Source organism: Phyllobates terribilis, unplaced genomic scaffold, assembly GCF_046119375.1.
Source record: "Phyllobates terribilis strain yellow unplaced genomic scaffold, ASM4611937v1 Scaffold_472__1_contigs__length_1415193, whole genome shotgun sequence".
In the NCBI taxonomy this organism is placed as follows: domain Eukaryota; kingdom Metazoa; phylum Chordata; class Amphibia; order Anura; family Dendrobatidae; genus Phyllobates; species Phyllobates terribilis.
In genome coordinates this window covers 703,464-725,087 of record NW_027363232.1, presented here as the reverse complement: position 1 = coordinate 725,087, position 21,624 = coordinate 703,464, and the positions used below count along the sequence as shown (strand labels likewise).

At 48.2% G+C, this 21,624-nt stretch overlaps 1 protein-coding gene across 1 annotated transcript in view; it reads left to right on the top strand.

Moving 5' to 3' along the window:
• Window positions 1-8,199: 8,199 nt before the first annotated feature.
• LOC141229274 (protein kinase C theta type-like) overlaps window positions 8,200-21,624 on the top strand; it is a 98,583-nt gene continuing 85,158 nt past the window's right edge. Inside the window, exons 1-2 of the mRNA XM_073667456.1 lie at window positions 8,200-8,398; window positions 15,929-16,050. Of these exons, the coding sequence (XP_073523557.1) occupies window positions 16,045-16,050 (6 nt within the window). The 5' untranslated portion in view covers window positions 8,200-8,398; window positions 15,929-16,044. The remainder of the gene's footprint in view (window positions 8,399-15,928; window positions 16,051-21,624) is intronic.

The window sequence follows — 21,624 nt, the reverse complement described above, 5'->3', positions numbered from 1 at the left end:
GCTTGGACACTTTCTTGCTGGCATTTGAAAAAAACTGCCATCAGTACCATCTGCCTGAGGAACAGTGGGTCCGGTTCCTAACCCCTCAGCTTAGGGGTAAGGCCCTGGAAATCTTTGGGTACTTGCACAGTGAGACCACCCTGAGCTATGAGGACTTCAAGCAGGCTCTGGTCTGGCAGTACAACTTGACTCCTGAGTCATACCGGAAGAAGCTCCAGAGTATGCAGTGGTGTCCTGCAGACTGCTGGGTCGATCACATGTGGGCCCTAATGAGAGCAGTTGATCCTCGTCCCAGAATCTGTCCACTGTTTTGTGTGTGAGTGGGGGTGGTGGGAGGTCCCTTGACAACTTTCAGACTGTTACCATAGGCCACGCCAGAGCAATGGGACTGTGAGACACCGGTGCTGAGATGACCCTTGTGCGGCCCGAACTGGTGTCACCCTAGGATTTGATACCTGATAAAACTTTCGCCGGCTCCAGGATTGGAGGCATCAAGCCGGCGCTGTCCATCGCCAAGGTGTATGTGATCAATGCTGCATGCTGTATGAAGTTGTATTCAAACGTTCAAGTAAAGTTCTTTTTTATAAAATGGAGTGGAAGTTCCCTAATGTGTGTGCGGTGGTTCCTGAGGTGGAAGAACCGAAGACAGCAGAGATCTGCGACCAAAACGTGAGTGTTACACACCACATACAGAGCACAGGAGAATTGGGACATGTGTCTTTATCAGGGAGCCAGAGTGTGGGAACACAGCAGCCCCTCACCACAACTACCACCCTGAGCCCCTAACACCTCTCTCCCCATGGGGGACGAGATCAATCAAGTCAGCTGTGATGAGGCCTCAGAATGTGGCCATACGGCAGGCTGGAGAAATTTGTCCTGTGAGGTTGTTGCAGAGGGGGCAGACAAGGGGCAAACAGCTGCAGAGGGGGAGCATGCCATGGAGGGCGGGGCAGTTCCAGGAGAGATAGGGCTCCCAGGTAAGGCCGCATGGTAGGGTTCCTCCACAACCAGGATGTTAGAGGGCCAGGGTAGTCCTTTTAGACCAGATGCTTGGTCAGAAGCAGAGGAGAAACTGGCGCTACCCGCGGTCTCAGCGGCCGTAGCCACTGTTGCTTGCAGTGGCGGCACCCGGGCCCTAGTGGCCCCTCGGGAGTCCGACGGCTTCTCCCCTTCCGACCAAGTGGCTGCCGGGTCAGATGGAGGCCAGGAGACGTGGCAGGTTTGTCTATTCTGGCCATGTCCAGTCGGGTTTCAGGTGGCGTTAGAGACTGACAGCCTGAAGCCTCGTGAGGAGCGGGCGACACAGCCTCCCTCGAACTCGGTCCTCCAGTGGGTGGTCTGGGACGAAGGATGGCTATACCGGGTAACAGTCCAGCGAGGCTCACCGGAGGCGTGGCCCAGGGATCGACAGTTAGTGGTACCCTATCCGTTCAGGGTGGAGTTTGTTGCAGATGGCACACGAAATTCCGATGGCTGGACATCTAGGGATCCATAAGACCAAGGCCAGGCTAGCCCAGCATTTCTAATGGCCAAGGTTGGGGGCTGAGGTAACTGTCTACTGCCGTTCGTGTTACACCTGTCAGAGGGTGGGGAAGGTGGGGCGGTGGCCCAAAGCCCCACTGGTAACTCTGCCCATCATCGAAGAGCCTTTCAGGAGGGTGGCTGTGGATTTGGCTGGCCCGATGGCCACTCCCAGCAGCTCCAGGAAACTCTTCATACTGATGGTAGTAGACTATGCCACCCGGTACCCAGAAGCGGTAGCCTTGTCATCCATTCGGGCAGACAAGGTGGCTATCGCCTTACTGAAGATGTTCTCCCGAGTGTGTTTTCCCCAGGAAATGCTCACCGACCGGGGAACCCAGTTCATGTCGCAGCTGATGGAGACCCTCTGTAAGCAAATACAGGTGCAAAATCTGGTGACCAGCCCATACCACCCACAGACCAATGGCCTGTGCGAACTGGCACTCTGAAGCAGATGCTTAAGATGTTGGTTGACTCCTAGGGGCACGACTGGGCGCGGTACCTCCCACACCTGCTCCTTGCCTACCGGGAGGTTCCACGGGCCTCAACGGGGTTCTCCCTTTTGAGCTCCTGTACGACTGGCGTGCGTGGGGCACCTGGCTCTGGTGAAGGAGGTCTGGGAAGGGGACTTGGCCTCCCCTGGAGTGTCAGTCATTGAATGTCTTACGCTTCCATGACAAAATGCAGGCCTTGGCACAGCTGGTGCACGACAATGACGCGAGCCCAGGCCGACCAGAAGCGATAGTACGACCAAAATGCTTGTGAAAGGACCTACCAGCCCTCCATGTGCTCGCCAGAGGTAGCCTGACCGCCATTAGGTACCGAGTTGAGATCCTCAGACCCCTTGTGAGACCTTATGCTGGTGCCCTGGGTGAAACCTAATGCAGGACAATGCCAGACCTCATGTGGCTGGAGTGTCAGCAGTTCCTGCAAGATGAAGGCATTGAAGCTATGGACTGGCCCGCTCATTCCCCAGACCGGAATCCGATTGAGCACATCTGGGACATCATGTCTGGCTCCATCCACCAACGTCACGTTGCACCACAGACTGTCCAGGAGTTGGAGGATGCTTTAGTCCAGGTCTGGGAGGAGATCCCACAGGAGACCATCCGCAACCTCATCAGTAGCATGCCCAGGCTTTGTAGGGAGGTCATACAGGCACGTGGAGGCCACACACAATACTGAGCCTCATTTTGACTTGTTTTAAGGACATTACATCAAAGTTGGATCAGCCTGTAGTGTGTTTTTCCACTTTAATTTTGGGGGTGACTCCATATCCAGGCCTCTATTGGTTAATAAATTTGATTTCCATTGATGATTTTTGTGTGATTTTATTGTCAGCACATTCAACTTTGTACAGAACAAAGTATTCAATGAGAATATTTCATTCATTCAGATCTAGGAGGTGTTATTTGAGTGTTCCCTTTATTTTTTTGAGCAGTGTAGTATAAATATGCTCCAAGATAATTCTGCAGTATTTCACAGTCAAATCCAATGGGAGTAAAATATAAAAAATAACCTTTATTCAATATTTTAAAAATTTTTTAAGTGTTCAAAATCCGTCACAAATTTCCTAAAATTATCCTAAACATAGGACTATTGTGAATGGTTTTAATTTATCTCACCGGCTAACCATTTATATATATTGTCTTGTTGGGAGGCCAGGGATTAGTCACAATTCCTAGGGGTATCTCTTTATTTATATGTATAACTCCCTTTTCAATTTGGCCTCTGGCTATTAGAAATCATGCCATCTCATTTCTCCTCATTGTGAGTCTGCAGTCTGATAATGGCATTAATAATATTCATTTTACCATGTCCTGTGCTATTCTCTTCAGAACGGCTTTATAGTGCTGCCGTCATATACCGGTGCGGTGCTTGTTTCTCCTGATCTAGGAGCTTTATATTGAGGTAGCCTGGCTAATCATCTCTTGTAGGACTTTCTATAGAAATGCTCAGCCCTACGCGTTTCATCATTCTTATGAGACTCTCATGGTCATCAGGGGCTCACAGTCTATGATCTTTTTTGGTTTGATAGTACGATAGTTTTGTAATAAACTTATTGGCAGGGTTGCCGGCAGCGTCTGGCGGCTAAACCAGCGTGACTTTATAGGAAAGTTGGTGCCACCTCTTGTGCGCCCCCCCTTCTGTCATCCAATCGAGTGACTCGGGTGCGTTGCAGGCGTATCATGTTGCGATCATATAATCATGCAGGGACTCGTCTCATTCTTCCAGTAGGATCTTTTTCTCACAGAGATGTCTTGGCTGCACTGCGATCTCACAGTATTAATATGTCTTTTATATCTAGGGAAGGAGACTGGTATATTGCATTGCATCTTATAATGTCGTCTCTGAGTTTGTTGCGATATGAGTTGTTAATAGTGTTTGTTCGTAGTTTGTCATTTGTTTTGTTTACAGACAGATCTGCCTGTTTCATGTGCTACCTCGTCCCACCTACACTTACATCGATGCAGAACTTCCTTTCATCGTGACAAATGCCATCTGGCTATGTCACTGCTTCCGCACCAGCAAACGCTTGCGGACGTCTATTTCCTCAAAGTTCATTTCATTTGATCGTATCAATATGTCCATAATAATAGACATTGGGATGACTTTTATTCTGATTGTATCGATGTATCTGTATTATTAAGTTTTCAGATGAGTATTTTATAATCTAAAAACAAAGGAAGAAATTCTGATGAAATTTGTCCAATTGTTATCAAAGTTAAATTTGTTCAAGAGGTCATTTTGTGATTTTAAAGTATAATAACTTTAATAGTTTTGGTCCTATATGGCACTGATTTGATAGTTATGTGGACCAATATCCTTTATGAAGAACATGGACTGGATTCTACATATTATATTTTAGAGAGGTTTTAGGTCTAGCGAGGTTCAAGAGGTTTCATAGGGGGTGAAAATGTTATTATGTGTCAATGAAACATGAGAAGGACAATGTTTCATTTGTGTAGTGTGGGTTATAGGATTTCATTCTATGGATCCATCTACTTTCTTTCTGAAGCAGCAGTTGGTCCCAATTACCTCCTCTCGGGGGGGCGTACTACTTCGATGGCTTGAAAGTATAAAGAAAACGGGTCCAAGGTGTGTTTCTCACGCATGTGTCTCGACAGAGTTGTGTCCTCCCTACGTCTGACATAACCGATATGGTGCAATATCCGTCTCCGGAACTCTTTTGGTTTTGCCGATGTAGTTCATCGGACATTGGCGAGTTGCCATATAGATTACTCCTTGCGTCTTGCAGTTTGTGAATTCGTGATTTTGGTCTTCTAGTTTGGTTGTGGCACTGATACATTTCTTGCTTTTCCAGATGTATTTGCAGGCTTTGCAGTCACCACATCTATAAGTCCCCGTGGTGTCACTGCTCAGCCACGTTGTTTTGCCGTGTTGTCCTCCACAAAGTGGCTGCGCACAAGGTGATCTCTAAGGTTCCTGCCTCTCCTGTATGTGACCCTGGGGCTCTCAGGGACCACATCTTGCAGATCTTTATCTGATCTCAAAATTGCCCAAAGATCATAGAGTATGTTCATCACCCCCTGATTTCGGTCATCGTAGGTTCCTATTAGATGGATCTCATTGTCTTGTTGTTCTCGTGCTTTAGGGGTCAATAGAGAATTTCTGTCTCTTGTAAGGGCGTTGGCCTAGCACTTTTTTAGGACATCCCTTTTGTAGGAAGCGTTTTTGTAATTCCCTCGATTTTATCATGTACTCATTCACCGTTGAGCAATTTCTCCTTAGGCGTATATATTGGCTTTTCGGTATTCCTCTACGTAGGGGAGCCGGATGGTAGCTCTGCCAGGATAGTAACCCACTTGTGGCTGTCAGTTTTCAGTGTTGTGGTAACCGGCCTTGGTTGGTATTTATTATTGTAATGTCAAGGAAGTTTAAATTGTGTCTTTGAATCTCACTGGTAAAATACAAGCCTAACTGGTTCTGCTCTCACTGTTGTACTTCAATACATCTAAATTTGGCTGTGGAGATCTATGAATGATTATTTCATTCTTATAAAGGACCTTGAGTCAGGTAACCTAATGACTAGTAGATTCACAGCCATCTGGATAAAAAATCCTGTTATGTGACGTTGTGCTGCCACCTAGTGGCTTCCCATTCTTTTACATAACCGTCTACACCAAAGGTCTCAAACACGCGGCCCGCGGGCCACATGTGCACAAAGGAAGCAGAGGGAACGGAGGACAGGTGAAAGGAATCTTTTTTTTCTTTTTCTTAATCTTTGTGTGTGTGAAGAACAGCGCAGAGGACAATTCTACCAGATGGGGACCTGGATGGGGCCCATTACTGCAAGATGGGGACCACAAGAATGAGGCTTATTACTGCAAGATGGGGACCACCAGGATGGGGCATATTACTGCAAGACGGGGACCACCAGGATGGGGCATATTACTGCAAGACGGGGACCACCAGGATGGGACATATTACTGCAAGACGGGGACCACCAGGATGGGGCATATTACTGCAAGACGGGGACCACCAGGATGGGGCATATTACTGCAAGACGGGGACCACCAGGATGGGGCATATTACTGCAAGACGGGGACCACCAGGATGGGGCATATTACTGCAAGACGGCGACCACCAGGATGGGGCATATTACTGCAAGACGGGGACCACCAGGATGGGGCACATTACTACAAGATGGGGACCACTGGGATGGGGCACATTACTACAAGGTGGGGACCAGAATGGGGCACATTACTGCAAGGTGGGGACCAGAATGGGGCATATTTCTACAAGATGGGAAACACTAGGATGGGGCACATTACTGCAAGATGGGAACAACTAGAATGGGGCACACTGCTACAAGATGGGGACCACCAGGATGGGACACATTACTGCAAGATGGGGACCACCAGGATGGGGTACATAACTGCAAGATGGGGACCACCAGAATGGGGCATATTACTACAAAATGGGGACCACCAGAATGGGGCATATTACTACAGGATGGGGACCACCAGGATGGGGCATATTACTACAAGATAGGGACCACTAGAATGGGGCATATTACTGCAAGATGGGAACAACTAGAATGGGGCACACTGCTACACGATGGGGACCACCAGGATGGGACACATTACTACAAAATGGGGACCACCAGAATGGGGCATATTACTACAAGATGGGGACCACTGGGATGGGGCACATTACTACAAGGTGGGGACCAGAATGGGGCACATTACTACAAGATGGGGACCACCAGAATGGGGCACATTACTACAAGATGGGGACCACCAGGATGGGGCACATTACTACAAGATGGGTACCACTATGATGGGGCACATTACTGCAAGATAGGGACCACTAGAATGGGGCACATTACTGCAAGATGGGGACCACCAGGATGGGCCACATTACTGCAAGATGGGGACCACCAGGATGGGCCACATTACTGCAAGATGGGGACCACCTGGATGGGCCACATTACTGCAAGATGGGGACCACCAGGATGGGCCACATTACTGCAAGATGGGGACCACCAGGATGGGCCACATTACTGCAAGATGGGGACCACCAGGATGGGCCACATTACTGCAAGATGGGGACCACCAGGATGGGCCACATTACTGCAAGATGGGGACCACCAGGATGGGCCACATTACTGCAAGATGGGGACCACCAGGATGGGCCACATTACTGCCAGATGGGGACCACCTGGATGGGCCACATTACTGCCAGATGGGGACCACCTGGATGGGGCACATTACTGCCAGATGGGGACCACCTGGATGGGGCACATTACTGCCAGATGGGGACCACCTGGATGGGGCACATTACTGCCAGATGGGGACCACCTGGATGGGGCACATTACTGCCAGATGGGGACCACCTGGATGGGGCACATTACTAGATGTTTGACAGAATTACTATATATGGTGCTAATTGTGAAACAATATTACTCTGTGGCCAAAAGAGGGAAACAAAATTGTAAAATTAAAAATAAAGCATGAAAAAATATTTTGCCACTAAAAATGCTGCTTTATATATAAACTAAATATATAAACTAAAGTAAACACAAAAAGTGCACATTTATTATCGCCACATCCGTAACGACCCAAGCTATAAAAAAATAAAATAAACACAGCAAAAATGTTCAGACGGTGTATACAAAAAAAGATGGTATCCCTAAATTCTAACTTTTTCCATATGCGGCCCATATACCCAGCCGAGTTTGAGACCCCTGCTCTACACTGTCCGTGTGGAATGTCCATTGGACGCACACATTTTTGGATGTCGTTATATTTACAATGTGATTGGACATTTTTGCTAATATTTATAAGCTGTATGTAGAAACAGGAGGTCAGTTTTCCTTGTATGAGTCATAAGTCACTGCAAAAGTCCCTGGCAGGGGGATGAGAGCGGCTGGGTCAGGAGGGGACCCAGCTAATTCTACATAGAGCAGAGAAAAGAGAATAATTAGCCCAGTAGAAAGGTATAATGAGCAGCTGTAAGTGCAGTGCTGTATAATCTGATTACAATATAGTAAGAGGATAAGCTCTGATGGGAGAGGGTCTTTAAGCCGGTCATGTATTGGGTAATGAGTTGGGGTGTCAGTCTCCATCAGTGCTGGCTGAACACTGACTATCCTGCTCAGATTACTACACATGGCGCTGCTCCTCCTCCCTGTAGTATGGGCTCCGCAGGACGGTGCCGAGGCTCCAGATTCTACCTGCACAGCAACAAGGTCCCAACACTTCTACCTCTATAACTTGCCTAATGCAGACGCAAACCTGCAGCCTTTCCACTGAGATCTTGTCGGCCTTCTACACTGCCATGGCTTTGTCTGCACAATGTAGCTTAAAGGGAATGTCCACTTCTTAAGCATCCTAGAAGTCTACAATATAAGGTCGGTATTCCTCTAACCCTCTGCCTTATTTGGCTGCCATTGAAGGCAGTCAGCGAAATGGGTTCAATTTTCTATAGAAGTGGCAGAATTTAACCCCTTCCTGACCATGTTATTTCCGGTCTCTGCATTTTTCTTATTCTTCTAAGAGCAGTTGCTTTATTTTTCTGTCCATACAGCCATATGAGGGTTTTGGTTTTTATGCCGTTCACTGATCAGGTTAATTATTTTTATATTTTGATTGGATAACGCCCATATGTTTTATTTTAAAATTGGTCATAGAGGGGCAGGAGTGATTTGAATGTTCAGATTAAACTTTTTCCTTTTTGTCCCCTTAGGCTGTGTGCCCACGATTCCTTTTTAAGTGTTTCCGCAGCGGCAAAAACGCTGCAGAAACGCTTAAAAACCGCATGGTAGAAGGCCTGCCATGTTCCCCAATGATAATCCGCATGTGCTGTGCACATGCTGTGGAAATTTCCGCTGCGGATTATCATTGCGGAAAAAAAACCCAGCACTACCAATTATTTTGTGGAAGTGCTGCGTTTTCGCTGCCATTGACTTGCATTAGAACGCATGGACTATGCATCACTGTATATGTAGATGCGCAATCCACGTGTTCCAATGTGCGGATGGTACCCAGGTGTAGAGGAGAGGAGACTCTCCTCCGGACCCAGGTACCATAAAAACTGTGAAAAAAAGAATAAAATAAAAAATATGATACTTGCCTTCTGGCAGCCCCCATTGCGCTCCTCCTCTCATGCTGGCAAATTGCGATGGACTGAAGCACCTGCGCTGACGTCATATTCTTGTGACGGGTCACGCGACGCTGATGTCGGCAGGTCCTTCAGCGCAGTGTACCGCGATCTGCCGGCAGTCAGCACCGAGTGAAGCAAGTAGTTCCCATGAGCGCCCACGCGGGGTAGTTCCCATGAGCGCCCACGCGGGGTAGTTCTATGAGCGCCCACGCGGGGTAGTTCTATGAGCGCCTACGCGGGGTAGTTCTATGAGCGCCCACGCGGGGTAGTTCTAGAACTGCAAACTAGGAGTATTTCTAGAAGCTCCCACCGGCACCAGGGGTAGTTCTTGAACTGCTCACTGGAAGTACTTCTAGAACCACCCACCAGGAGCAGTTCTTGAACTGCTCACTGGAAGTACTTCTAGAACCACCCACCAGGAGCATTATTAGAACTGCACACTAGAAGAAGTTCTAGAACCACTTACGGCACCAGGAGTAGTTCAAGAACTGCACACTAGGAGTAGCTGTAGAAGCACCCAAAATGGGTAGTACTAGAAGCGTCCACCGGCAACAGGGGTAGTTCTAGAACCGCAACCAAACACAAGGAGTAGTTCTAGAAGCGCCCACCAGGAACGTTATTAGAACTGCAGACTAGTAGAAGTTCTAGAACCGCCCACCAGGGGTAGTTTCAGAACCGCCCACCAGGGGTAGTTTCAGAACCGCCCACCAGGGGTAGTTTCAGAAGCGCCCGCCTGGGGTAGCTATAGAAGCACACTATGACACCAGGGGTGGTTCTAGAAGCGCCCACCAGGGGTAGTTCTAGAACCGGCCACCGTTCCCAGGGGTAGCTCTGACTGCCTACCTGGGGTAGTTCTAGAACCGCCCGTCGGAGTAGTATTAGAACTGCACACCAAGGGTTTTCTACAAGCACACACCAGGGGTAGTTCTAGAAGCGCCCATCGGCACCAGTAGTTTCAGAACCACCCACCAGGGGTAGTTCTAGAAGTGCCCACCAGCACAATGGGTAGTACTAGGACTGCCCACCAGGGGTAGTATTAGAACCGCCCACCACGGGTAGTTCTAGAAGCGCCCACCAGGAGCAGTATTAGAACCGCAAACTAGAAGAAGTTCTAGAACCGATCATGGCACCAGGGGTAGTTCTAGAACCACCCACCAGGGGTAGTTCTAGAAGCGCACACCGGCACCAGCGGTAGTTCTAGAGCCGTACACTAGGAGTACTTCTAGAAGCGCCCACCGGGGGTAGTTCTGTAAGCGCCCACCGGAGGTAGTTCTATAAGCGCCCATCGGCACCGGGGGTTGTTCTAAAAGTGCCCACCAGAACTGCACACTAGAAGTTCCAGAACCGCTCACTGCACTGCAGGTAGTTCTAGAACTGCACACTAGGAGTACTTCTAGAAGCGCCCATGAGGGGTAGTTCTAGAAGCGCCCACCGGCACCGGGGGTAGTTCTAGAACTGCACACTAAGAGTACCTCTAGAAGCGCCCACCACGGGTAGTTCTAAAAGCGCCCACCATGAGCAGTATTAGAACTGCACACTAGAAGTTCTAGAACCGCACATGGCACTGCGGATAGTTCTAGAACTGCACACTAAGAGTACTAATAGAAGCGCCCACCGGGGATAGTTCTAGAAGCGCCCACCAGGGGTAGTTTCAGAACCGCTCACCGGCACTAGGTGTAGTTCTAGAAGCGCCCACGAGGGGTAGTTCTAGAAGTGCCCACCGTGGGTAGTTTCAGGACCGCTGACCGGCACTAGGTGTAGTTCTAGAAGCGCCCACGAGGGGTAGGTCTAGAAGCACCCCCAGGGGTAGTTCTAGAGCTGCATACTAGGAGTACTTCTAGAACTGCCCACCAGGGAAAGTTCTAAAAGCGCCCACCAGGAGCAGTATTAGAACCGCACACTAAAAGAAGTTCTAGAACTGCTCACGGCACCAGGGGTAGTTCTATAACCACCCACCAGGTGTAGCTCTAGAACCGCCCACAGACACCAGGTGTAGTTCTAGAACTGCCCACCAGGAGTAGTTCTAGTACCGCTCACGGCACGGGGGTAGTTCTAGAACTGCAAACTAAGAGTACTTCTAGAAGCGCTCACTATGGGTAGTTGTAGAACCCCCAAGGGCACAAGGGGTAGTTCTAGAGCTGCATATTAGCAGTAGTTCTAGAATCGCCCACCTGCACCATGGGCAGTTCTAGAACCGCACACGAGGAGTACTTCTAGAAGCGCCCATCAGGGGGTAGTTCTAGAAGCGCCCAATGACACCAGGGGTGGTTCTAGAACTGCATACTAGGAGTACTTCTAGAACCGCTCACCAGGGGAAGTTCTAAAAGCGCCCACCAGGAGCAGTATTAGAATCGCACACTAGAAGAAGTTCTAGAACCGCTCACGACACCAGGTGTAGTTCTAGTACCGCTCACGGCACCGGGGTAGTTCTAAAACTGCACACTAAGAGTGCTTCTAGAAGCACCCACCAGGGGTAGTTCTAGAACCCTCCCACGGGCACCAGGGGTATTTCTAGAACTGCATATTAGCAGTAGTTCGAGAACTGCACAATAGAGGTAGTTCTAGAACCGCCCACCTGCAGCAGGGGTAGTTCTAGAACTGCACACTAGGAGTACTTCTAGAAGCGCCCACAAGATGTAGTTCTAGAAGCGCCCACCTGGAACAGTATTAGAACCGCACACTACACTGTGGGTAGTTTTATAATCGCCCACCAGGGGTAGGTCTAGAAGCGCCCACGCTGGGGCTAGTTCTAAAAACGCCCACCAGGAGCAGTATTAGAACTGCCCTCCAGGGGTAGTTCTAGAAGCGCCCACCTGGAGTCGTTCTAGAAGTGCACACTAAAAGAAGTTCTAGAACTGCTCACGGCACCAGGGGTAGTTCTAGAACCCCCACGGGCACCAGGGGTAGTTCTAGCACTGCATATTAGAAGTAGTTCTAGAACTGCACACTAGAGGTAGTTCTAGAACCGCACACTAGGAGTACTTCTAGAAGCACCAACAAGATGTAGTTCTAGAAACACCCACAATGGGTAGTTCTAGAAGCACCCACCGGTACCAGGGGTAGTTATAGGACTGCATACTAAGAATACTTCTAAATCCGCCCACCAGGGGTAGTTCCAGAAGCGCCCACCAGGGGTAGTTCCAGAAGCGCCCACCGGCACCAGGGACAGTTTTAGAACCGCACAAAGGGGGGGGGGGGGAGTTCCAGGAGCACCCACCAGCACCAGGGGTAGTTCTAGAACCGAACACTAAGAGTACTTTCAAAAGCTGCCACCGGTGGGCAGACGGGCCCCGATCACCTGTCCCGGTGGGCAGACGGGCCCCGATCACCTGTCCCGGTGGGCAGACGGGCCCCGATCACCTGTCCCGGTGGGCAGACGGGCCCCGATCACCTGTCCCGGTGGGCAGACGGGCCCCGATCACCTGTCCCGGTGGGCAGACGGGCCCCGATCACCTGTCCCGGTGGGCAGACGGGCCCCGATCACCTGTCCCGGTGGGCAGACGGGCCCCGATCACCTGTCCCGGTGGGCAGACGGGCCCCGATCACCTGTCCCGGTGGGCAGACGGGCCCCGATCACCTGTCCCGGTGGGCAGACGGGCCCCGATCACCTGTCCCGGTGGGCAGACGGGCCCCGATCACCTGTCCCGGTGGGCAGACGGGCCCCGATCACCTGTCCCGGTGGGCAGACGGGCCCCGATCACCTGTCCCGGTGGGCAGACGGGCCCCGATCACCTGTCCCGGTGGGCAGACGGGCCCCGATCACCTGTCCCGGTGGGCAGACGGGCCCCGATCACCTGTCCCGGTGGGCAGACGGGCCCCGATCACCTGTCCCGGTGGGCAGACGGGCCCCGATCACCTGTCCCGGTGGGCAGACGGGCCCCGATCACCTGTCCCGGTGGGCAGACGGGCCCCGATCACCTGTCCCGGTGGGCAGACGGGCCCCGATCACCTGTCCCGGTGGGCAGACGGGCCCCGATCACCTGTCCCGGTGGGCAGACGGGCCCCGATCACCTGTCCCGGTGGGCAGACGGGCCCCGATCACCTGTCCCGGTGGGCAGACGGGCCCCGATCACCTGTCCCGGTGGGCAGACGGGCCCCGATCACCTGTCCCGGTGGGCAGACGGGCCCCGATCACCTGTCCCGGTGGGCAGACGGGCCCCGATCACCTGTCCCGGTGGGCAGACGGGCCCCGATCACCTGTCCCGGTGGGCAGACGGGCCCCGATCTGATTTCAAAGGTATAAAAATTTAAAACGCGGAAGTATCATTTAATCCAATCGCCATATAAAAATGTTAAATTATTGAACCCATAATAGCACCATAACAAGTATTTACCCTTTTAATAACCATATAACCTACCCAAATAATGATTTTAAAAAACAATCAAAATCTTCTATGTTCCCCAAACTTTTGTCAATAAAAACATGAGCTTCACTCACACAAACTAAATCCTCATTTTGCTTTACCAATAGGAAAATATTTGGCCACAGAAAACAATGGGAAACGAGGAATTTTCTTTGTTGCAAAATGAAATAAAATAAAATGTTTTCACCACTAAGATAAAAACAAACTATACAACTATATATTTATCATATGTCTGAAATGTGGAGAGAAACAAAATCTGTGTTGGGATGAAATAATGAGATAAAAGCAATTCCACTATTGTCTTGTAAGGATTTGTTTTTAGAATATAATATAATTCTCCAGGTCATTGAGATAAAACACCTTGAGTTTGGTATTGTGGTTATCTCCCACGGTGGTTAAACAACGATGTAACAACACTAAAGAAATTGGTTTGGGTCACCATATTCTGAGACCTTTTTACATTTTTTTTTCTATTGATGGACCTTTGTGAGGGCGTGATTTTGCGTAGCTTTTATTGATACAATTTTGGGGTATATTAAAAGGTTTGCCCAGGTTTGGGGCGCCATCTGCAGTCAGACTTGTGGCTCCTTAAAGTGCACAGTGTGCGAGCGGTCAGAATTACTCTAGTACTGGCGCCGCAAGATTGCAATTTGCATACACGCTATCACGTGCCGACTGGATGTGTTCGGCCTCTCTCAATACAAGTGAATTGACCTGTTTTTGATACCTTTTTGGGTTGCATTAAATGTCATTGATTTTGATTGTGTTTTTTGTGAAGAAGAGCATTTCATTTTTTGTTTTGGGGCGAATTTTAACATAATGGTTGAAGTATAATTTAAACGTTCATATTTTTCAAAACTTTTTCAATTTTTACTTTATTTTTAAGTTAACTTAGTGGACTTATGTGATCATTTAACCCCTTATACTATATTTTGTATTATTGCAGTATATACATGTAGTTTAATTGACATTCTCTTGTGAAGCCGAGCTTTATAGGAGTACTAAGATGGCAGTGATTGAATCCTTCTTTAAGGCCCCTGACTGCCATGGTAAATCTTCGACAATCACTTCTATGGGGCAATGGGAAGAGGTACATGAGTGAAGTAGCTACCAGGACACTTAAATGCCCCTGTTAGTGATTAACCATGGTATTGACTGACGGCAGCATTTAATGCTCCCTCCCTCCTGCATCTGACACAGTGGGCACGATGACGACACTTCATCGCACTCCATGCTGTGTCAGATAGTGTAGCTGCTGAGGTGAGTATATGCGCTGCAGAGACTGAAGCAGTGGGGGAACAAGGAGCGGTGAGTATTGTATTTTTCTTAAAAAAATTCAGTGAGCACGTGGTGCCCCTAATACTGGAAAACTGTGGGCTGCGTTTTACCCTATGGAGGGGTGGATATTACTGTGTGGAGGACCATGGGGAGTGTATTATACTGTGAGGAGGACCATGGGGAAGTGAATTATGCTCTGTGGAGGACTATAGTGAGTATTTTATTGTATGGAGGATTATGGTGGCGTGTTATACTATATGGGGCCATTATAATATTTGAAGGGTTATGTGCGGGGCCATTATATTTGAAGGGTCATGTGCGGGGCCATTATACAGTATGCAAGCAATTATACAGTGTTAAGGATTGTGTGGGGTCCATCATGCTTGGATTGAAGTGAATATCCAGCTCCAGTAAAAAAACAAATGGATTGTTGTGACACCATTTAGCTGTAGTTGGGGGTTTGGAAGGTACAGAAAATGTGCAACACCGAACGCGTTTCGAACACTCTGCATGTTCTTAGACTCATATTTTCTGCACCTTCCAAACCCCCAACTACACCTAAATGGTGTGTCACAACAATGCCATTGTTTCAATCATTCTTATAAAGACTTTTTTTGTACTGGATTTGGATGCACCTTGCTTCTACATCTGGCAGAGACTGGATCCTGTGCTTCGTTATATGGAACCCACTGGGAATCCTTCAAGGGTGAGCTGAATATTACTCTGACCTATGTGGTGTCCATCATACTGTTTGGAGGGCTAGTGCAGACGATTATACAGTGTGGGGCCATTATACTGTATGTAGGCCCATTACACTGCATGGAGGGCTGTGTGGGGGTCACAGTTGGGGGATTACTGTGTTGTGGTCACCTTACTTTGCCTTGGGAGTTGAGGGGGAGGGGGGAAAGTTTGATGACCCTACTGTACATGTGGAGGCTAAGGTAGAGGAATTCACCATGGGGGGTATCATACTGTTTTTGGGGGCACTTTTGTTGCCATCATACGTTATGGTGGGAATGAGAGGGGAATCTAGGACTTCAGCAGGGGGAAAATTACTATGTAAAGGCTGGAAAGTTGTGAGATCTGCTCTTCTGTGACACTGACAAATATAATTTTTTTTTACATTTCTTTTGAAGGGGGAGACCTCAACTCAAACTTCTGCTATGGGCCCGATGATTTCTATGTACGCCCCTGCCCCACAGCATCAATATACGCGCACAGCACTGCTACAGCAATACACAGAATTAACAAAATGAAGGTGAGTGACCCCCTAACCTATTAGCCCCCTGTGCAGCTGCTCTGGTTGCACCAAAGATATCCACTTAGTCTAGTAAAATCTGTCATCCCTTATCAAAGCTGAACAACAAACTCTCCTAGTTACCCATAGCAATCAGAGATTAAAAGGGTATTCCCATCTCCAAGATCCTATCCCAATATGTAGTAGGTGTAATAATAATATTAGCAAAAACCTCAATTAGAAATGTAGAATAGTTTTTCTGCTTCGCTGTCTCTTCCCTCATGTGCAGGCATTGCAGGACCTTAGGTATCCATGGTTACGACCACTAGCAACTAGATAACTGGTGGTTGTAAGCATGGATATCTAATATTATTATTATTACACCTACTACATATTGGGAGAGGATTTTGGAGATGGGAATACCCCTTTAATAAAAGCTGAGCTCTGACTGGTTGCTATGGGTAACGAGAATAGTTGTAATGCTGCTACATAATCTACATAATTTCTCCCCTTTCTCATCAGTCAGGTGGATGTGACGGGGTCCTGGGTCTCCTCCTCCGCTTCCATCCGCTCAGTCTTGTCATGGCTCAGTGAAGGCTAAGAAGCGGGTTATTCTGTTCTTCTTGGCTTCTCCTGTCCCTATTCTCCAATCGATTCTTCTTGCCTTCCTTGTGGTTTGTGAGCTCCCGTGTGTCTCCTCTCACCTGCGCTCCTGTGTATATAGGCGCCTGCCATTGTGATGTCATCGCTGTCATGGATTCCACATTCCGGCACCTGCCATTGTGATGTCATCGCTGTCATGGATTCCACATTCCGGCACCTGCCATTGTGATGTCATCGCTATGTCATAGATTCCACATTCCGGCACCTGCCATTGTGATGTCATCGCTATGTCATGGATTCCACATTCCGGCACCTGCCATTGTGATGTCATCGCTATGTCGCCATGCTTCCACATGCTGGTATGTGCCTCTGTGATATCACAGCTTTGGCCAATATGGCTGTAGTCCTGGGGCAGCATAAGTCGCATGACTGGTACAAGTCGTATGGTTCAGGACATTGCAGTCCAATTGAAGAAATCATTGCTTGTTTACAATCCAGTTTTCCACACAATTTACCTCACACACATTATTTACACCAGTGCATTATTAATGGCCGTACAGAACTAGGCCTCAAAAAGGCTGGGTTTATTGAGGTCCTGACGACCAGGTAATGAAGGGTTTATTACAGGGTTTGATATGGAGGTTGGATGTGGAACTAGGAATGTGATAGGCTGGTGGTGGAGTTCTAGTGAGATTTATATAATAGGAGGGCAGCCATCTTTGGCGTGACATTCAGCGCTGGCTTCACTTTCCTCTCCTACAGACATCATTGACATCTGGAGGAAGTGGGAGAGCAGCTGCAGCGGTCAATTCCTCCAAAGTACGAGAGAGTGCAGACACCTCTGATTGGCCGCAGGGATCGCGGACCCCGGGAGAGCCAGTGCTGACACTGCTGGAATGGCACAGAGTAGAATAGTTATTATTTTACTCAGGGGAAACAGTGATTGAGAAGTTGTCTGAATAGTGGAAAAGCCTTTTAAGTTTGGGGGTGGCGCGTTCTCATGAAGCCTCAGCACCTCCTGATGGTGTTTAGGTTTTCTACAATAGGGGGCTAGTTAATGTTGTGACTTCATTGCCACCTGCTGGTCATCTGGTGCAATGCAGCGTTTACTTTTTTATTATTATTTTTCATTATTGCAGACTTCATCAGAGGTCGTTAATCCAGAAGATACTTTGCATCAGGTCCTCAGAGTGCCCAGAGTCAGTTAGGATGGACCATTAGTGGGTTGTGGTGATGACCTCCGGTGAGACATGCCAGTTACACGCTTTCACACCTCACGTACGGTAACCTGGGTACATCTTTTAGGCCACTGGGTGTTGCAGTTGGGACCACAGTGTGAGGGGCCTGTAGCAGCATGGTCTGTTAGGGTTGATGATGCGGAAGGATGTGTTGGGACTTGGCCAGTGGCAGCAGAGACTGTTACCAAAAATAGGCTTGTCCGTCTGCAACAAAGTCTGACTTGGGAGCGTGCGTGTATGCTTTCAAGGACCATTAGGGCCTCATTTAAAAAATGGAAGTTAAAAATATTTGGAAAAGGAAAACTGCAGCTATATCTACTTTACTGCCTCTTGAGTGTTTCATCACTGAAATGTGGGAGCAGGGAAAAAGCATAGGGAGGTGGAGGGTGAGCAATGTAGGAGGGACTTTTGGAAATTGGCTACAGGCATTTATTATTCTCGGCAGGGTGCTAGGTGAGGAGAATCCTGAGCACTGTTCAGATCTGTTCTGTAGTGATAAGCTAACGTGCTCCGATAAGGCGTTATCCGAGTATTCTCGGGTGCTAAGAGTATCTTCGGCGTGCTTGAAAAATGTTTGCGTCACCGCGGCTGCATGTCTCACGGCTGTTAGACCGCCGCAATACATGCAGGGCTTGCCAGTTTGTGTGCAGCCGCGGCGACGTGAACATATTTTTCGAGCAAGCAAAAGATAATTTGTTAGCACCCGAGCATGCTCAGATGACACCTTATCCAAGCACGTCTGCGCAACACTACTGTTCTGTTATCTTGATGCCAATTGGGAGGCTTATAGTGTGTATAATAATGATACTGGCCACTGGATGCCATACCATAATGATACTGGCCACTGGATGCCATACCATAATGATACTGGCCACTGGATGCCATACCATAATGATACTGGCCACTGGATGCCATACCATAATGCTACTGGCCACTGGATGCCGTACCATAATGCTACTGGCCACTGGATGCCGTACCATAATGCTACTGGCCACTGGATGCCGTACCATAATGCTACTGGCCACTGGATGCCGTACCATAATGCTACTGGCCACTGGATGCCGTACCATAATGCTACGGGCCACTGGATGCCGTACCATAATGCTACCGGCCACTGGATGCCGTACCATAATGCTACCGGCCACTGGATGCCGTACCATAATGCTACCGGCCACTGGATGCCGTACCATAATGCTACCGGCCACTGGATGCCGTACCATAATGCTACCGGCCACTGGATGCCGTACCATAATGCTACCGGCCACTGGATGCCGTACCATAATGCTACCGGCCACTGGATGAGCTTGATAGCAGATGTCGGTGCAGACTTCTGGACAAACCAGGTCTTCATAGGTAATTGAATAAAATGGAGGTTAATTTAGAATAAACTTACAATTAAGAAAGGTATAGATAAGGCTAAGATATAAAAACACTTCTACAGAAACCTCTAGGAATGAGGAGTGGGTCGGCCTTCTTGCAAAAGGGTGAAGTATATAAATGTAAATTTCTCTCATGCATGGAGTTTCCACGCACGCCCAGACAATATAATGAAATGACATGGAAATCTGTATTCCAAGCAAAACATCCATATTCACAGGTGATTAGAATGAGAGAAAAATGTATTTTGAATAATAGTTACAGTTCAGAGATGGAGATGAGACATAAATTGTGTATACAGGACCCCTATGAATGAGAGAGGGAGCTACTCTGTTACAGAAGAGTGCAGTATCTAAACCAAAGTTCTGGCTCACAGTAACAAAGTTTCCATGCATGTTCAGATTAAACATTACAATTCTTAGTTCTCAAGGATAAGTCTGTTGCAGGAGACCTCCAGACACCTGGTTTCTGTGAGTACATTTTATCTATAGAATAACATGGTACAGAACTTTCTAACAATATCTGCAGGCTCAGCCTTGATTTCCTTTACAGAAACAAAACATGATTTAATAAAGCTAGACTATATCAGACGCATCACAAGTAATATAACATATTGGAATATTATGGATTATAATTACTGTATTGATTATTTTCTTTATTAGAAATATTTAAAGTAAAATATAATTAGTTCTTAAGCATAAATCTGACAAGGAGGCTTCCAGGCGGTTTGTTTCTGGAAGAATATCTGATCTATAGAGCAATGTCTTACAGAACCTTCTGACCATATCTGCAAGCTTAGCAGAGGCAGATCTGTTTTCCGGCACCCGGAGCAGGAATTCAGTTTGGCGCCCCCCACACACACCGCTCATGCAGTTTGAATAGTAGTCATGTGACCGCTCATATACGATTTGCTTTTTGACAGTCACGTGACTAGCTACTCTTCCTAATTCTCTCAATTTCAGTCAAAAACTACAGCCCCTATTTCATGAAGAGAAGCAGGATTAAAGGCTAGTTGTCACATAACCGTAAGTATGAAAATCACATACGAGTGGTCATGTGGTGTCTGCTGGACCCAGCTAGCAGAGCTGAATCCTGACATTGAGTATATTACACGCTCTTAGGATTGGGCATGCTACAGTACTTAATTGTATAATTAAAAGGGTTGTCCAGGTTTGTGATTAAAGTCGGAAGAACTCTAGGTGACTGCAGACTTCTGAATACTCGCAGCGCATGCACTGCACACTTTCACCTTTCCTCCAGTACAGGAGAATCCTGAAAGGTCATGTGCATGCAAGTATGAGATTTTCATACTTCTGGCCACATTCCAACTAAACGTGACCAGCCTCACTCAAGTAATTTGTATAGAATGAGGCCATGCATGTCTAGTCGGCATGTGATCATGTGTATGCAATTCGCATAATTGTGGTTTCAAGACTTCCTGCTCTCACCACTAGCACCAGAGAATCCTGACCGCATGCAGTGCACATGCGCACGATGAGAATTCAGAGCTATGCTGTCAGTGATTGCAGACTTTCATCACAAACTTGAACAAACCCTTTAATTTTCCTAAAACAAATAAAAACAGTAACTCTTCTCAGACAGCACAACACTTTATTAACATGGCCATGTATCATGTAATCTTACAAGTTATGGACTGTTCCATGTGTACAGGATCAGAACCAATAACTGCACAAAAAGACATCAATAGAACTACCAGCAGTATGCAGAAATACAGCATCACAACCCTCATCAGTACAGTACAACATCACTAGAACCACCATCAGTACATGTACTGTCTCCTTTGGTATGCCCTCACACTGTCTCTTCATGTTACCCCTTTCCCCACATTACCCAGTCTCTATTATGTGCCCGCACAAACTTTTCTCCCCCTACTCTGTCTCCTGACACATCCCTCCCTGTTCCTTATATTATTTCCACACACCCATTCCCCCTTGCTCCTCACCCCCGCTCACTATGCTGGGGGTGAGGAAAGGGCAGCAGTGTTTTCCTGGCCAGATCTTCAAAGCCAAATGCACTACCAGGATGCAGCAGACCCACATAAAGATGGCGGATATGTGTGACGCTGGAAGCCCTACCCTGGGGGTTGGGGGACTCGGAGCCGGGTCCTATATTGTCGATGGGGTGCAGCCATGGCCCGGACCCGCTCCGTGCCCAGTGCTCAGGGCCGTCACATTAAAAAGGATGGTACGTGCTTATCCGGGTTGAGTGGCTGATCTTGACTACGCCACCTGTGGCGCCTGGTGAAGGCCACCAGCGCTGCTGCAGTCCGCTGAGGCAGGATGTTATGGCAGCCGTCGTTGGTACTACTCCACACAAGCGGAGCAGGGCCTCAGGGCAGAGAGACAGGATGGGTTGT